At 27.7% G+C, this 17881-nt stretch overlaps 1 protein-coding gene across 11 annotated transcripts; it reads left to right on the forward strand.

The window, feature by feature from the left end:
- Positions 1 to 4150: 4150 nt before the first annotated feature.
- On the forward strand, positions 4151 to 12694 carry LOC136087752 (uncharacterized). 11 transcript variants are annotated; one of them, XM_065811179.1, is made up of 13 exons: positions 4151 to 6438; positions 6563 to 6640; positions 6780 to 6978; positions 7082 to 7770; positions 8627 to 9569; positions 9668 to 9960; positions 10046 to 10255; positions 10379 to 10622; positions 10780 to 10881; positions 11016 to 11185; positions 11584 to 11742; positions 12028 to 12220; positions 12476 to 12694. In XM_065811179.1, the coding sequence occupies exons 5-6, from the start codon at positions 9192 to 9194 to the stop codon at positions 9848 to 9850; spliced, it is 561 nt and encodes a 186-aa protein (XP_065667251.1). In that variant the 5' UTR covers positions 4151 to 6438; positions 6563 to 6640; positions 6780 to 6978; positions 7082 to 7770; positions 8627 to 9191; the 3' UTR covers positions 9851 to 9960; positions 10046 to 10255; positions 10379 to 10622; positions 10780 to 10881; positions 11016 to 11185; positions 11584 to 11742; positions 12028 to 12220; positions 12476 to 12694. The 11 variants fall into 8 exon arrangements, with proteins under 11 accessions (XP_065667251.1, XP_065667256.1, XP_065667249.1 ...); XM_065811185.1 differs by having other exon boundaries at positions 4205 to 6438; positions 7082 to 7751; XM_065811177.1 differs by lacking the exon at positions 12028 to 12220.
- Positions 12695 to 17881: the final 5187 nt, after the last annotated feature.

Consider the following 17881-nt stretch of genomic DNA (forward strand, 5'->3'; position numbering starts at 1 on the left):
GCACCTCCACTTTGAAACCCGTGTTGTCGGCCCTGAGCGTATGGTCTTCGCAGAGCTCCTTAAAAACTAAAAAAAAAAGAAAAGAATAACCCGCGCAAAATGCTTAAAACGTTTATATAACTAGTAAGAGTGTATGGTGGAAAAAGAATTTAATTAATATATAACTTTGGTAACTTTCCAATAGTTTTTTAATTTGTTTTTGGAGATTTTTCCAATTCAGGAAGAAAAAAATTGTTTCGAAAAAATATAGATTAATAAATTGAAAAAATAAAAAATAATAAAAACAATGCGGCAAAACTTTATACGTTTACAAAAACGTAAAACTAAACTTATATTATGTTTCGTAAAAAAAGTACACAAACTCGTGAAAAGCGGATTAAATTATAACATTAATAAAGCTTTATTTACAAAACGAACTGAAAAATATACGCAAAGTATCTATCAATCATTGGTCATTGTTGATGTCACTACAAGGTTGATGTCACTAGAGCGCAGTTAAAAAAAAAACTTTGCAAACGCTAAAATACAATATTTCTAGGGGTTATATATACTCTCGTTATTCAAGTCACTTGACTTCAAGTTAAGTGACTTGAATAACGAGGGTATATATAACCCCAAGAAATATTGTATTTTAATATAAAGATATTTATAAGGATAAGTTTACATACTATAACAGATGTTTCAACTTAATTAAATTATATAAAAACCTATCTAAGATGTTAACTTTTAAAAATTTGCAAATATTAGTTTTAAACGATCCGATCGGAACAGGACTAATTACACCATCCATCATTGCCTCAAATGAATGATCATTGATCATCCTGTGATAAATACTGCGTATATTAGGCGGTGACGGATCCAGGAAGGAAGGGGGGATGGGGCTATGTATTTGTATTTATTCATTCTTATATGCGTTTTAAAAAAGCACTGTTTTTTCAAAACAAATGTTTTCTGGTAAACGAGGTTAAAAATATTTAAAACATAAGCGTTTTACTTTCGATGATGGTTTATTTAAGATACAAACTACCCTCTTTTTCCTACTTAATTAAGTATCAGTATCTTTGTTTAAGTATCTTTGTTTAATTTTATTATTAAATTTATTGGCTGATTAAATTATTATTTATCCAATTATTCACTTATCTAGATTTAAATTTAATTATTTACAATTATTATTAATACACAAATGTTTACCCTAAAGATGGAAAAGAAAAAGGCAATGTCAATTTAAAAACAAGGAAAAATCTTACAAAAGAGCACATTAAAATGCTTAAACATTTAGTACAAAGAAATGAATTTACAACAAGTATTTCCACTTCTCTTGATTTATCTAAGCTTATCTACTACGCTTTCAATTTAATATATTTTAAACCTTTAATTTTAAAAGTTTTTAAACCTTTTCAATTTGCAAATATATCTTTTCAAAGGGTATATTGTAACGGGGTCCGGCTATGTTTAAGGACACGTAAGAAAAAAGAGGGAGCAAAAAAAAACAAACTATTTGAGCAAATTCGGCATTACATGGTGCGTATTTTCAGCCAAAGTACGGCCCGCAAAAAAATTTGCCCCGGGGCCTGTCTTAGCTCTCTACAGCCCTGCCCATGCCCCATACTTTTGATCTACCATGGCCCCCCGTCACCCATGTGTAATTTTATTTGTAGAATAACTATTTATTTTTTGGAGTATTTATTTTTTATAAAAAAGTTAAATGTTGCTAACTGAGTCGGATTCTAACAGTGGGAAAAACAAGTGACGCATTTAAAAATAATTGCCTGAAGACGTTGGAATGTTTTAATTGAAGAAATTTCTCAAAAGCAGAGCCTTTACTAGGCTTCCGTTACGCCCCCTTAATCCGGTGAGAGAGGTGGGGGTTAAAGGCAGCAAAATTAGGGACTCTTTTTCAAATTTTAGAGGGCCCTTCATTAAATTTGAGGATTTTTTTTAGTAATAACTAATAATCGAAGGTTTTTAAAATTTTGGGGCCGTAATGACAGGTTTGAGGGAGTGCTGTTCCTCCTATGCTACGTCACTTATTAAAAGAAGAGGGATGTTTTGAAGGAAAAATTTCATTATATTTCTATGATAAAAAAGTTTTGACATAAAATAAATTTTTTTTTAAAACAATTCTATACTTTGTTATAGAAAGGAATATAAAATCAGAGATAGCAATCTAAGTTGTTCCACTTTTTGTTGTCAAGTTTCACGTTGCTAAAAAAACGCGCCTAAATTTTAAAATCGACCAATGAAAATTATAAAAGAGTTTAAGTTGCCATACCCCTAGTATCAATGTTTTCGTGTAATTGTAAATACTTTAGAAGTTCGTAGTGTGATGAAGTTAGTGGTTTGATGTAGGTTTGATCATCAAAGCTACATACATAAATATCAACTTCATCAAAGTTTGATGTAGTTGATACTTGATGTACTTTATTTAACTTATTTATATTTCCTTAACTTTTTGTCATATAACATTAAGTATTTGAATCCTGCATTTACTTTTCTTTTCCTGTATTTGTATTTTACCTAGCTATGTAAATTAAAATAGCTATGTAAGATTAAAGGCTGTTTCTTAAAAGTAACATTTTAAACATGTAAGTTATGAGAGTCTTAATGAAGTTAGTTAAAGTTGATTTTTAAGATCCATTAAAACTGAGTCACGGTTTTTGAAGAAATTAAAAATTTAAGACCAGAATTTTTCATTCGCGATCACTTAATTCGCCCCTTGAGTAGGGGAACCTGTTGTACCTTTGACCACTTTTGGTTTAAGGCGTTTTTTGCGTAGTTTATTAAGTAAATTTAAACCATTCAAACTATATAATATTCTCTCATATTTTGCCCAAAAATTATACTTAGGACTTTTTTTTCATTCGACCAAGAAGTATCTTTTTCCTGCGTTTTAAAAAAAGAAGTCAATTGTCAAAGGTACAACAACTTCTGGCATACCTTATATTAATAAAAAAACAAATCTAACTATTATGTAATCAATCCTAATTGTCTAAAAAAAAACTAGAAAAATCAATCCTTGCAATCTTGGGAAGACTTGTGTATAGAAGTTACAATACTCAGTATTACTAATAGTATTACTAACTTTTTAAAATAAAATCAACTTTTATGACTATTTAGAAAAAGTCACATATTTTCTTTAGTTTTTGTTGGTCAAAGGTACAAAATCCTAGTCTGGTCAAAGGTACACAAGATGGGTTTCTTTAACAATTATCGTCTTAATCCCCATTTACGTTCAGACATTATCATCCAAACTTTTCCATAACAATAAAAATGATGTTGGGTAATGTTTATAATGTCGTAGATGAATCAAACAACAATTTATCACATTTTTAAAATCAGAATAAGATAAACATAAATATTTACAGTTAGGAGGCAGAAGCCAATGGTTGCCGTCACCAGAAGAATTTTTGGAGGCAAAGCCATTTGGAGGCCGCCTCAATGGCTTCTGCCTCCTAACTGGCTGCAGCCGTCAAATTGGAGGCGGAATTACGTGCCTCCCGCCGGCGAATGTAATGAAAAATAATTGCTCGTTTGCTTTAAAGCAATTAAATATTAACAAGAAACTATTGTTAAATACACTCAAACCTCTTTTTGTGCGGTATATAGGCAGAGCCGTATTCAGCTTTTTTTGGTCTTTGAGATAGCTAACTTCCAGACATGGAGCAAACGCCAAACATTTATATGTTTATACTTATGTCAAATAAGGATGCTTTGCAAAAAATTGCGATGATTGGAGGCTGGGAACAAAAAAGCCCCCAAATTTTGTACCCCCCTGCCCCAAAACGTGAGAGCAACAAGTTGATGAAATATTTTTTGTACTGTTCTCAACTAGACTTATATTCATTCATAAATTATAAGTTTCATAGTACTATCTTTCAGCGTTCAAAAATAATGACCATATAAAACTTAAATAATGACCAAATAAAGTTTAAACCCCCTCAAATTGAGGGGGGTTTAAACTTTATATGGTCATAATTTTTGAAATCTAAATTATTTTACTATGAAATTTAAAATTTATTGATGAATATTAGTAAAAGACATTGTAAAAGTTATTAATAAAATATCTGCGAATGTTTATTAAAAACTTGCGACCACGCTGAATTTCGCTAGCAGTTTTGCCAAATTACAACAACCAAATAATTTATAATCTGACTCTAATAAAATTCATAAATTGACTCTATACTTTTAAAACGTTTAAAAATTTAAAACGTTTAATTTTTTAAAAAGTAGAATTGAAAATTGAGTTTATAAAGTTTTAAAATATTTAAATTAAGTTTATTAAATATTTTAATTGCTTCAGCGATGTTCTTGTTGTACTTTTAAACTATAAAATGTCTGGAAGCATTGTTTGTATATTTGCGCGTTCGAATAATTTTTTCTTATTTGTATGCGCTTATTTGTACATAAATTATAACCATTTATTTAGACTATTTATATTATAGTCATTTTTTTATTAAATTTGCATAAGGATGTATGTATCTAATTTACTTTTGTGTATTTTTTATGTAAATAAATTACTTAATTTTAAAAATAAAAGCTTCCCAACGAACTTACCCACAAGTAACCGGTTATTAATACCAATAATGGGCATTTGTGGTGTTGCACAATCCAATTTAGAATAAATGTTTTAAACACAAGTTTCTTAAACTACTATTGTTATTTATTCAAAATATGGTTGAATTCTAATTTCATAAAACTTGACATTTTTTTTTACTTAGTTATAATGATAATAAAGTGTAGTAAATTGTGCTTAGCTTAAATGGCATAATAATTAATAAATCAATAATAATATAATTGAAATAGCTGTCTTATTTATCGTAGATTAGTTGCTAATCTACGATAAATAAGATTTATTTAAAAATTAATACTTAGTAGTTTTTCTTTGTTTTTATTAAGTTACCTTGTTAATTACTAAATATATAAATCCCTTTTTTTTTATTTTTACAATAACTTGTTTTTGTGACATGGAGAAAATAATTAAAAAGGCAAAAGACTTTGAAGATCTTCTTGGTTCCCACAAGTGTAAACTACTTTCAATTGGTTTTGTGTACAATGTTTTTTTACAACAGAACAGAAATGCTACAGAAACAGCTAAATATTTAATTCAGCAATTTAATAAAAATGAGTGTTAAGTTTCATCATTAATACTATCAATTCTGAGAGTTAACGAAATAATCCAGTTTTTTAAAAGACACATACATTATAGCTGGGATGGGATAGCTGTTTTTTTAAGTGAAGACTTCAAGTTTCCACTAGCCAGGGCATCACTTCTACCTGTTCAGCCAAAGACACCTCTTTCTATGTCTCTATTAAAGACAAGGATTAACAGAGAATTTCATTCCTGTGAAAAAAGGAAACTTTATAATAAAGCCTTACTTGCTCAAAACAAAAAGCTTAAGACAGTGATCAAAACAGTAAAAAAAGAGAAAACAACAATCAAGACTTTTCAAGTTAAGAGAGTGAACCAACTCATTAAAAGAACCTCAAGCCGGATCTCGAAATATCAGTTGAAGGCCCAAAAATATGAAGCTGATGTTATATCTTTAACAAAATCTTTGAAAAAGTTGAACCCCAAATGCAAAAGTTTAGTTAAAGAAATTAAAAGTTGTAGGAAGAAGATCCTGACATTAGAATTTACTATTTTAGATTTAGAAAAAAAACTTAGAGCTCAAGACTTAGCATTGAAAGAAAATGATATTACCATAGACCAGCTAAACTGTGACATCAATCAAATTGAAAAGGGTTCAATTTTTACAAAAGAGAAGAAAAGTTTCAATGCCTCATTGCGTCTGGTTGTTTACCATTGTTTTGAAAGCAACGTGCCTGTAGATGCCATACCTAAAGTGATCATGTCATGTGCAAGTCTTGGTAACCTGAATTTGAAGCCTCAAGATCTCCCTAATCTTTCAACGATTGCGCAAATGTCCAGAGAAATGGGAGTAATTGCTCTGCTATAAGTGGCATAAATAATAATAAATGCTGATGTTGTGACATTAGCATTTGATGCAACAACAAATAAGGGCAGTCACATAAATCAAATTCATTTTGCTACTAAGCAACAAATCCTTACAGCCAGAATTACCAGGAGGCAAGACAGAGGACTATGTAAAACACATTACTGATACCATTGAGGATTTAGCCAACACATATGCAGCATATTATAAATTAGAGATTGCTGATGTAAGGAAAAAACTAATGGGCAAAATAATGTCAACGTTGACAGACAGACAGGGCCTCGGTTAACCATACAGCAGTTGTGAAGCTAAACAGCATACTTGAAAAGGAGCTGTTAGAGTTAAACTGTCATCTGCATCCACTTGATGGAATAGCCAGTGAGACCAGGAAAGCACTTGTAAAGCTGAATGATACAATACCCAGTACCACTTATGGGTCAGATTGCAGAGCTGCAAATCTTTTGTACAGCATTTCAAAGTTAAGGTCAATGTTTGAATTATGTATTTGACCCAAATAATGTAAACAAACTGCATATTGTTACTTTTTTTTTTATAAAATCAGAGTTTAATTGCTTGCTATATTTTAAGTCTGCATTATTGTATTTCAGATACAAGGCCAAAGGAGATCCGCATGGATTTAAATCCTTTCTCAAGCAAAGTAGATTATCTTGCAGTACTTTTCCAAGGTATGTTGGCAACCGATTGCACATACTGTTTTGTTCAGCTAGCATTGTATACAGCTACTGACAATTGGTATTCAACTATCTAGTCCATGCATTTGATTTTCCAATAGGAAATGCATAATTTGTTTTATTCTGTTTTTAGGCACAGACAAATACTAGTCAACTATCTGGAGAAGTACTGCAACAACACGACTTTACTGAGGACATCTCTTCTAAGAGATTTCAAGAATGAGAAGATAATGATCCATCTACAAGCCCTTGGACTCTGTGGCAAATTCTTAACTGGACCTTAGATGGCCCTTTTTTATGCAGAGGAAAAAAAAAGAAACCATTTTGAATTGGTATGCAATTTTTTTTATTCTTACAATGTAATTTAAACATTTAATGCATGTATTAATTTATGATTTAAAGAATAACTTCTAATAAAAAATAACTTATTTTTAGGCTGAGTATCTCAAGTCTGCAATTAAGGTTGTGGAAATACTTTGTGATGAGGCGGAATTTCTATTGTCGTCACAGTTAGATGCAATTGGTCGCCACTGATTTCTGATGAGACATTGGTTACATTACGCATTATTGAAGTGAAGTATTTGGAGCAATTGCTTTCTGTTTTAAAAATGATAGCTAATGCTACAGTGACAGTTTTAAAAAGGCAGCTGTCAAGGTACTTGACTGGTGAACTCTCTACACCGACCCAGTTCATGCAAGATAAGGCAGTTAGTGCCCCTGTTAATAATATTTGGGCTGAGAAAATCCTTGGCATGATAGACTTTTTTACTCGCAGGGCGCCCAATGCTTTAGATATTGTACATAATTCCATTTTCTCTTCGCTCTCAGAATACCAAAGAGTCAAAGTATTAGAAATGTTAAATGAGGATCCAGTTGAAATTGAAGGAGCTAGAGTTCAACATTTATGGAATGAGAAGGGAAATGAAGTAGCTTATAAGGGAAGAATAGTTATGAAGTTACCACCTGTTACTGGAAAAGTTGTTAGTTTTAGAATTGCATATTGGAAAGAGGATGAAGAAGAAGATGATGCAGAAGACTTTAAAATACCAGTAGATAGCCTCTTGGCTGACGTTGCTCTTGGTGATTTAGTTTTCTATTGATTCAGGTTCTACATTTAGTTACCGGTATTTAAATATTAGACAAATGTTTACAATAGTATTTTATTTTAGTTATGCATTTTAATTTTTTTGTTCTTTTGAACGTATCATTTTTTATGATTAATTGTGTTTAACTTTATGTTGTTGTCAATTTTACTCCATTTTAAAAGATTTTCAATATTATATTAATAATTAATATTTATATGAACCTCCTTTCAGCAGACTAGTAATTTGTACCTTAAACATGAAGTTTATGTAATGAGTCATATACCTTAGAAAAATTAGTCTTCTTTGCACTTAGTTTGTGAACTATTAATTTTTAAATTGCATCCTCGTCAAAATTCACCCCCACTCCACTTTATTTTTTGTATTTGATAAGATGAAAATAAGCTATTTGATCCATAAAATATGTAATAAATTAAAGATCTAATAATGATGAATCACTGTTTTAAATTTTATTACATTATCTCAGTTGGTTTTTTACTTATGCAGGTTTAGTGCCAGTAACGCAAAATATTGGTCACGGTTTTTCTTAATTTTCTAAAGCAGAAATTACCACTTTTACACGCAGAAAAAAAATCATAACTTCCGTCATAATTAACATAAACAGACAAATTAGGCGTCATTGGATAGCTCTTATTAAGCTCTATGTAACAGCATAAGTTTTGTAATTGTATTATTATATTGAATTTTTTATCAAAGTACCTATATATATATATATATATATATATATATATATATATATATATATATATATATATATATATATATATATATATATATATATAATATTGCTAGATATAAATTTGTAAAAAAGTGATTGAAAGAAAGATTTACTGATTTAAATTCTGGGCACATAAATATTTTATGTTTTTATTTTTAGATGGAAAAGCATAACAACAATTTGAATTAATTCTGCAGAATTTGTTCAAAATGGGTAGGAAGAAGGCAGTATATAATGAATGATATCCCTAAAATCAAAATAGAGAATATTTTTTTGATTAAAATTGCAGATATAGATAATGTTCATCCAAAAAAAATGTGTCATAAATGCTATTGTACAATTAATGCAAACAGCAGTAAAACAACAACATCACTTGCTATATTTGTGAACTGGTTGCCACATGAAAAAAGTTGTATAACATGTCAAATGGCTGAAGAAGTACAAAATGGGACAGTTAGTACACGTTTAATTAAAAAGAAGGCTAAAACACCAAAGAATAAATTACTTGTAAATTTAATAAGTGTTGGACAATAGCTATGTTTAATTCGATAAAAGAAAACTTATTTCCTATCCATAATATAGATATTAACATATTAGAGCTAAAAAATGATATAAATCTTTTCTTAGAGCTGTGTTTATGCTCTATATGTTATAAAATACCACAAACACCTGTTACATTGAAAAGATACGAGCACTTGTTCTGTTTTTTTGTCTTGCTAAAGAAATGAAATTAAGTTATATTGATGAAACTTTTTGCCCAAAATGTAAAGTAAAAATATATTACAATGATTTGTTGAATAGTAAGCAAACTGATGCTCTTTTCAAAATGTTAACACTAGTATGTGTTTTATGCAATACTAAATTCAATGCATTAAAAGAATATGAGTTCTATCTTGTTCATAAAAGTAAATGTGATAAAGAAAATACATCATTACAGTCATCACCTGCAACATCACCTAAAAGTATCAGTATTAGTGATGTATTTAAAATAAATAAAGATAATATTCCACTAGAACTAGAAGAAGCAGCGCTTCATATTATTACACTAAAAATGGAAAAATCTGGAAAGAATGTAGCTGAGTTTAAAAGTGGTGGTCCTAGAGTAAGCTTTTTATGTGTTAAGTAATAATCAGTAATAGTACTTGTAAATTTAAAATTAAATAATCTATAAAATAAATTATTGCACTTTGTACTTTTCAGCCGATAGTATTTACACAGACACCAAAAGCTTATGTCAAAAGCGACCAGGCATCAATATCTGCAATACGACTTTGCAATAACAATATTACAAATCATTTAGAAATTGTAGCAGACAATTTAGGTGATTCAGTTGTAAAGCAAACAAATAAATTAATAAAATCCTTTACACCAGAGACCAGATAATCCATATTAAAAAGTGCTAAGATTACCCACACTGAAATAAATGCAAGTGTAATGGTAGCTATGAAAACAGACATGGGTCTTCCATGGGAAAAACTTAAAATAATGTCCAGGTAAGTTGATAAATATGATAATTTTTATATTGAAATAACTTAGTATGTGCATTTTTTGTACTTTGTAGTTTGATTTTTTTTCCAGATGGCTTAAAACATTTGGTATAAACACTGCATCAAATGATTCACAAAGAATGGTTGCAGAAAGTTGGTCTGGAAATGACATAGTTGTTGAAAATGCACCTTTCACATTTCAAAAAGAAAAGAAAGGAAAGTTTGAAATTAAAGAAGCTCTTTGGGGTTATATAACTGATTTACGTAATCATATTTTGAGATATCTTGAAAATTTGGAAAGGTATGTTAATTACTTCAAGAAAATTTTATGTGTTATTAATCTTAGAAAAATACGTCAAATGTCAGTTTTTTGCTTAAAACAATTATTTTCGTTGTTTATCCACAGCTTTACATATTGTTTTAGTTGTAATGATCTGGTGCATCATAAGTTCATTCCAGATAAAGAAATTCAAATAAAAATAGGAGGAGATTATGGTGGGGGTAGTTTCAAGATGAGCTATCAGATTGTCAATACCCTAAACCCAAACAGTACCGAAAATACGATTGTTTTTTAACATGTTTGAAGCAAAGGACTACAGAGTAAATATTAAAGTAGCCATGACAAGATTTCAAAAACAAATAGAAGACCTCCAAATAATTAAATATAAGTATGTTCTGAAGTATCAATATATATATATATATATATATATACGTATATATATATATATTTATATATAAATATATATATATATATTAATATATATATATATATATATATATATATATATATATATATATATATATATATATTTACACATTTTATAGGGATTATAACAGAGTATTTATCTTTGGAGATTATGCCTTTCTTTGTGCGTTGTACGGCATCTCAGGAGCCTCAAGTATACTTATAAACTGATAATACCTCAGGTATACTGAATATATATATATATATATATATATATATATATATATATATATATATATATATATATATATATATTTATATATACTAATTTTGGTATTCATTTAATTATAATGTTGTTTGTTCTGTAATGCAACAGCAGACGAAATGATAATTTGCAGAAACTAAAGACCAGTAATTGATATCCGCACAATTGAAAGCCTTCAAATTGACTTTAAAAAATTCATGGAAAGTGGTAGTCTCAAGAAAAATGCTAAGTATACCAATAATGTTATAACAGAGCCAATCTTGAGAATACCTCTAGATCAGGTAAGTTTTTTATATTTTTTTAATTTTGATTTACAGTTGCTTTTAGCATATTTAATATATATATATATATATATATATATATATATATATATATATATATATATATATATATATATCTATATATATATATATGTATACATGGTGTTGACATTATGATGGCAGCATCATTAAAAAGCAAAAATGGTTTATCTGAACCTTATAATAACTTTGAAACAAAAAAAAATTTCTGTTTTGAAAAATTGTATCTCAGGTCTTGATGATCAAATTGAGTTAATTAGTGATGATTTTGCTACATCTATATTAACTAATCCAGATGAAGTAGAAAATATTATGTCAATTTTCATCTGTAAATATGACTTTTTTAAATTTTTTAAAGTAAAATTATGTTTATTTTATAGATACAAGAGTGTAATACTTTAGAAAAAGAATCTATTTTAAAGAAAAGTGAGGGACCATGTACTCAACAGATTGAGATTATTTTGCAACAACTTGAAGTTCAACGTCAGGCATATCACGGAAAAAGTTTCATAGGAAACCATGTACATAAAATGCTTAAAGTATGGTGCTATATTAATATATCTTTATAATTAAAGAGAGAGAGAGTAAGAGATATACATATACATATTTTTAATTTTCATAAATATTGTGCCTTTAGACTAGGTAAATAAAATAAGTGCCTAGTAAAAAAAAATAAGTGCCTTTAGACTAGCTAGGTGCCAGTCGTGGCTTCTAACTCAAGGGGGCTTGAAGGTTTTTTGGCGTCCCTGGAGTTTTATTAGGGGCCCAGTTACTAAAATTAAAAAAATTAACAAAATAAATATAGACCATGTTTTTTTTTTAAGAAAAAATGTTTACTACAGCTATGTAATTCTGTTCCAATCTGTGTTTAAAATAACGGCTTTGCTGGAACAAGTCTACATGAAAGATCAGTTGAAGTTGGAAACAAATATAAACAACTTTTTCATAAATTTGCTAATTGCTATAATGTCTTCTCTTCTAAAAGTTCAATAACAGCAGTTCAATTAACACAACTTGGTATGTTTTTTTAGACACGAGGGGATTAAATGGTTAATGAAAACTCTTTCCAACCCATCGATAAATAAATTAATCTTTAATTACTTTTATTATTGAAAAAATTATAATCCGTTTTTGCAATAAGTAGTTTAAAGGGTATTATGGAAGTGAAATTATAAGTAAATATATAAACGTGTTTATAGTATGTTTGAGAACAAAATAAAATTTATATTAAATTAAAAATTTGCTTTACTATTGCTTTCTATTTATCTTTAGATACACATATTACTGATTTAATGCAGTTTTATCACGCTAATTGGTCGGATGATTCAGTGCCACCGAAGTTACATATGTTGGAAGAACATGCTATTCCGTTTTTGAAAAAATGGGGTGCTGGGTTTGGATATTACGGCGAACAAGGAGGCGAAATATCCCGCCCCCTCACTCTTGTTTAATAATGTAATGTAATTGATTAATATTGGCTTATTTTCCTAATATTTTGTAGTGTTGATCAGTATATAGCTTGTTTTCTTGTTTCTGAGGTTAGCGCGCTTGCCTCAGAAACAAGAGATCCTTGGTTCAAAACCATCTCTGAGCAAGTATTGCAACTACGGTAAGGAAGGAAGTGTGTCATCTTTCTGTTAAATGCTATTCTGCGGTGTTCTGTGATAAGACCGTAAGGACTTCTTGGGACACCTAAAATAAGTGACGACACGTGCAATGGGACGGGTTCTAAAACAGTGGTTTTGCTGCGTATATATTTTATGGACGTCACTGATACAACGGATACTGCAACTTTTACTTAAGGGTGTCCATATTATATATACGCACAAAACTACGGACTAGTCGTTGAAAAGATACAGATGTGTTTTTTGTGATATTAAACGATTCTTAGGGGTCGTCAACAAATTACGTCACGCATTTTTTGACCGTTTTGGACTTACTCCTCCTCCCCCCTACCTTTTTTAAACATCGTAACTCTTTAGTAACAAGTTCGTCGCAAAACCACTGACCCCTCCCCTTTAAGCTCCCCACCACCTAAAAAAAACCCCATAATCCTTTGTATCCGCCCTTGACGTACGCATTATTAATTACAAAATCAAGACCCCTCATGCATATTTTTAAAACATTAAAAATAAAGGGCGTCAAAACTTTTTGTTAGTTCAACATTTTTATGTAATTAATTAAAAGACAGGTAGTTTAAAATTGCAAACCATTAAAATAAATAAACAAGATCAAAACTTTGTGTTAATTTTTTCTGCATTTATTTGAAAAAATGGGTATTAAAGACAGTCAGATGAGTTAAACTCATCATACGTATAATATTATTAGTTTAATTGAAGAACTAAAACTATATTAGAGTATAATTTTAATATATTATTATATACTCTATAAATCTCTCTAAGCTTAAAGTTAATAGAGGGAAATAAGTTTATAAAATAACTTTTAATTATATTTTCATGGCATCCAAATTTATTACAATTATACATACAGTATTTCTTTATACAATCATAGTTTTTAAATCTAGAAGCTTTTAAACATTAAAAAATTAAAATCGAGTTTCAGCTTCTGACACATAAGAACATGACACTGCTTTGAATGATCAAATCATTTACTTGAATAGTTTTTAAAGATGTTGTCTAAAAAAAAAATTAACAAAATAATAGTAATTTAGGAATGAACTTGCTTCAAAGTTATCATTAAATCTTAAAACAAAAAACCTTTTACACAATGAAAACAAAAAAAAGTCTTATTCAGAAGGCCTAATGAAAAAAGAAGAAAAATAGTACTAACAAAATTAGCTATAAAATTATTCTTTGCTTCAATACTGTCTAAAGTTGAAATAGATAAAAAATTAAATTAATAAAGGCATTATATTATTCTATATGACATTATTAAAGTCTATAAATTAACATAAATATAAAAACAATACTACTAAATCATAATCTTAATAACCATGATATATATCAATATTGTCTAACTGTACATTACCAGCTAATAATGCAATTTGATATCTAAAAAGTAAAATCCAACCATATTTAACTTGAACATAAAATTATTTTAATTAAATCAACTTAAATTTTTTTATTTTTTTAAATTTTAATTAAATTAACTTATATGTGACTTAAATATTATATAAATACTACAATTATGACGACAAGTAAAGTCCTGTAAAAAATACTTAAATTTTAAGTATTTTTTACAAGACCATAATTGACATCATAATTGTTGATCCAATATTTCAACCCTATATATAAAAAACCGAGTAACTTGTTTAACTTTTACTTTAATATGAATTCAAATTAACTTAAAAATTAAATTAAAAGTTTTTAAATCTTAAAGTATTTAAACTTTAAAAATATGTAAAATTTGGTTTCAACTTCTGTCACTTAAGAAAATGATACTGTGCTTTTAATGATCAAATTGTTTTCTTGAAGTGTTTTATAAAATCATCTAGGGAAAAAAATGTAAACAAAATAATAAATTTGAATCAAGAAAATTTAGGAATGAACTTCTTTCACTGTTTTCATTAAATGTCAAATTATATAATAAAAATTAATACTAAAAAAAGGCACCTTTTAGACAATGAAAACTAAAAAAAGTCTACTGAAGAAATTTTAATGAAAGAAGAAGAGAAAATAGCACTAACAAAGTCAGCTATTAAATTAACCTCCACTTTAATGTCATTAAAGTTAAAGTAGATAAAATTATGTAAATTCAAAAAATTAAGAATCTTGAACAATATATGTTATAAAAACACAAACTAACATAAATATAAAATCATATATAATACTAATAAATATCAATAAGCATTGTCTAACTGTACATTACCAGCTACTAATGCAATTTGGTATTTAAATTAGTAAACCGAACCATATTTAAGTATTTTTTACAAGACTATAACTGTCGTCATAATAGTTGTTCCAATATTTCCAATATTATAGGGTTGAAATATTGGAACAACTAATATGATGATAATTATATAGTCTTCTAAAAATAGTCCATATAAAAAAATAGATGTATTTTAGATTTAGTACATGTAAAAAAACCAAGTAACATTTTAACTTGATTAATTTTTAGTTTAATATGAATTAATAAAATTAACTTAAATTTCATGTAAGCTATGTATATTAATGTGTTTCTAAGAAATGCTTGTCTTGTATGCTCTTTTTAGTTCCTGAAAAATAATAAAACTTTACATAGCTTATACTTATGTAAATTGCTTATGTAATATGCACATTGGTCTCTCTCTTTCTCTCTATATATATACATATAATATATATATATATATATATATATATATATATATATATATATATATATATATATATATATATATATATATATATATATATATATATATATATATATATTTGTTTTAATTTTATTACATTTTTATATCTCTAATTTTATAACATAGTTGATTAAAATGCACCAGAACAAAATTCAAGAAAAAACTAAGCTCTTAACAAGCTAAACGAGTTAAAATACATTTTTACAGAAAAATTATATTTAAGCAACAACCAAAAGAAGATCAAAGTATAAAGAAAGTAATAATAATAATGAAGAAAATTTTTTTTTTAATTTGTACAGTTAGAAATTCTCAAAATTTATTTAAAAAAAATAAACAAACCACTCAATGTTACAAATAAAAGTTTTAGCCAAAATACAAATTAAAACTTTAAAAATAATTGGTTAGCGTATTTATTTATTTACTAATACAAAAAAGGCATTTACTTATTGATTTAGATCAGTAATATGGTTGCAACATTAACTTTTACAAAAATAAACTAAAAATAACAGTTGCTATATAAAAAAGATTATGTAGCTAGGAACCGCAGCCATTTTAAAAACTCTGAAATTTATATAAACTTCTGGCACATGCGCACCTAAACTTAACGCTCGTATTGCTTTCAAAGCTTGAGCATTGAGCAACTTCAAAAGTCGTGTGACACTTGCAACACGCAAGTGTAGTTATTAAAGCTTTTTTTTAACGTGATTTTGACAAATTTCTGCTTTTTTATGAAAGATCCACATATTTAGCAATATTTACGTTGTAAGATATATATAAAATTTTTAAATTTTTGCTACAGATCTGAATTTTTTTTGTGGTTATCCTCCTTAAATTCTTATTTTTAATCATTTAGTATTGTTAAAATAATTGAAAAATACTACCATTCATAAAAACTAATTTGTGCTTGAATTATATTTTTTTCCAATAATAAAAACTTTTACGAAAGTTAAATTTTTTTTCGAAAATCATTTTTTTTTGCAACCGAATTTTTAGCTTGTGTTCATGTGAAGAGTTTTTACCCCGCCCTATCGGAAATCCGGTGATTCATAGGCGAGACCTCACCTAGGCTGGATAATAATTTTTTATACGAATGCAATATTAAGATTGTATAAGTTTTAAAGGAGAGGCTAGATCTCAGTGAATTTTTTTTATCTCAGTTAGGCGGGATGATTTTTATACGTATGCACAGTCCCTAAAGCGCGTTTTTCATTTTTAATTCTGTAGCAAAAAATTTTACAATCTATAAAAATTTTTTTTTTGTTAAAGCCTAGATTATTGGAAAAAGTTCATTTCAAACCGACATCGAAATAAATTAACTTTATTAATTTCAAACAATATTAAAAGGTGTTGTGTTTTTCAAATATTTTTGCAATATATAATGACTAAAATTAATAGTTTAATGTTATCGTCCAAAAATTAAAGTTGTAGCGTGACGTAAGAGCGACAAAATATCAAACATTTATCAAAAACAATTATTTGTCATAAACTTTTTTTTGTGACTTTTTTTGCTTAAATGCATGTAATGTTAAAGGCATGTAAACAAAATTTTTAATTTTTAACAACTGTTTTGAAATAAAAATTACTAATTTATTCAATAGCCTTGAAAAACAACCGCTCTGACAAAATTATAACTTTTTTTTCAAAATTTTTTTTAAATAGTCAATAAATTATATAAAATAAAACTTTGATGTCAAGTATTTGGCAGAAGAGTTTTGAAAAGGAAAAAGGGGAATAAGTAAAGAAAAAACTAAGATAGCTAGAAGATAGACTCAGAAGGAATAATCTTCACATCAACGGGGTTTCCGAAAATGATTAAGAAACTTGGGATAAAACGGAAAAAAAGTTACTAATTTTATTGTAAAACAAATTAAATATTAACAAAGTTGATATCGAGAGGGCTCACAGAGTTGGAATAAAAAAAAAAAAAATTTTTTTTTTTCTTATCATTAGTTTTTTTTTTCAGAAAAATAATAATTTAACAGTTTATAAAAAATACCCTATTTATGAACATTGATAATGTTACACTTAACTCAGAATTTAATTCATGACAAAATAAAAATAGGGTACTCCTAGATAAACATTCTGACCAGGATATTATTTTTTTTAGTAATAAAAAAGTATTTTAAAATATTAATACTTTATATTATGACCCTAAAACTGAAAACATAATGCAAGGACTAGATGCAAATTCATTTTCAATTTTTTGAGGTTAAATTTTATATTAAAATTATTAGTCTCAGCGAGACATGGAGTACTGATAAATATATCGAGACAAATACAAATTTTCAGCTACCAAAATATAAAGTGATTCATCAATTTAGAGGATCTGGGAAGAAAGGAAGGGGTTTGTGTGTATTTAATAATTTCTTTATCATACAAGCTAAAAA

This window comes from Hydra vulgaris, chromosome 12 (genome assembly GCF_038396675.1).
Source record: "Hydra vulgaris chromosome 12, alternate assembly HydraT2T_AEP".
Lineage (NCBI taxonomy): Eukaryota > Metazoa > Cnidaria > Hydrozoa > Anthoathecata > Hydridae > Hydra > Hydra vulgaris.

What these genes read in the sequence shown, in the direction of transcription:
- LOC136087752 (XM_065811179.1), top strand. Translation starts at nt 9,192, where the DNA reads ATGAAATTAAGTTATATTGATGAAACTTTTTGCCCAAAATGTAAAGTA. An exon ending in TTAAAAGTGGTGGTCCTAGA is followed by an intron (nt 9,570 to 9,667) that starts GTAAGCTTTTTA and finishes TGTACTTTTCAG; the next exon opens with CCGATAGTATTTACACAGAC.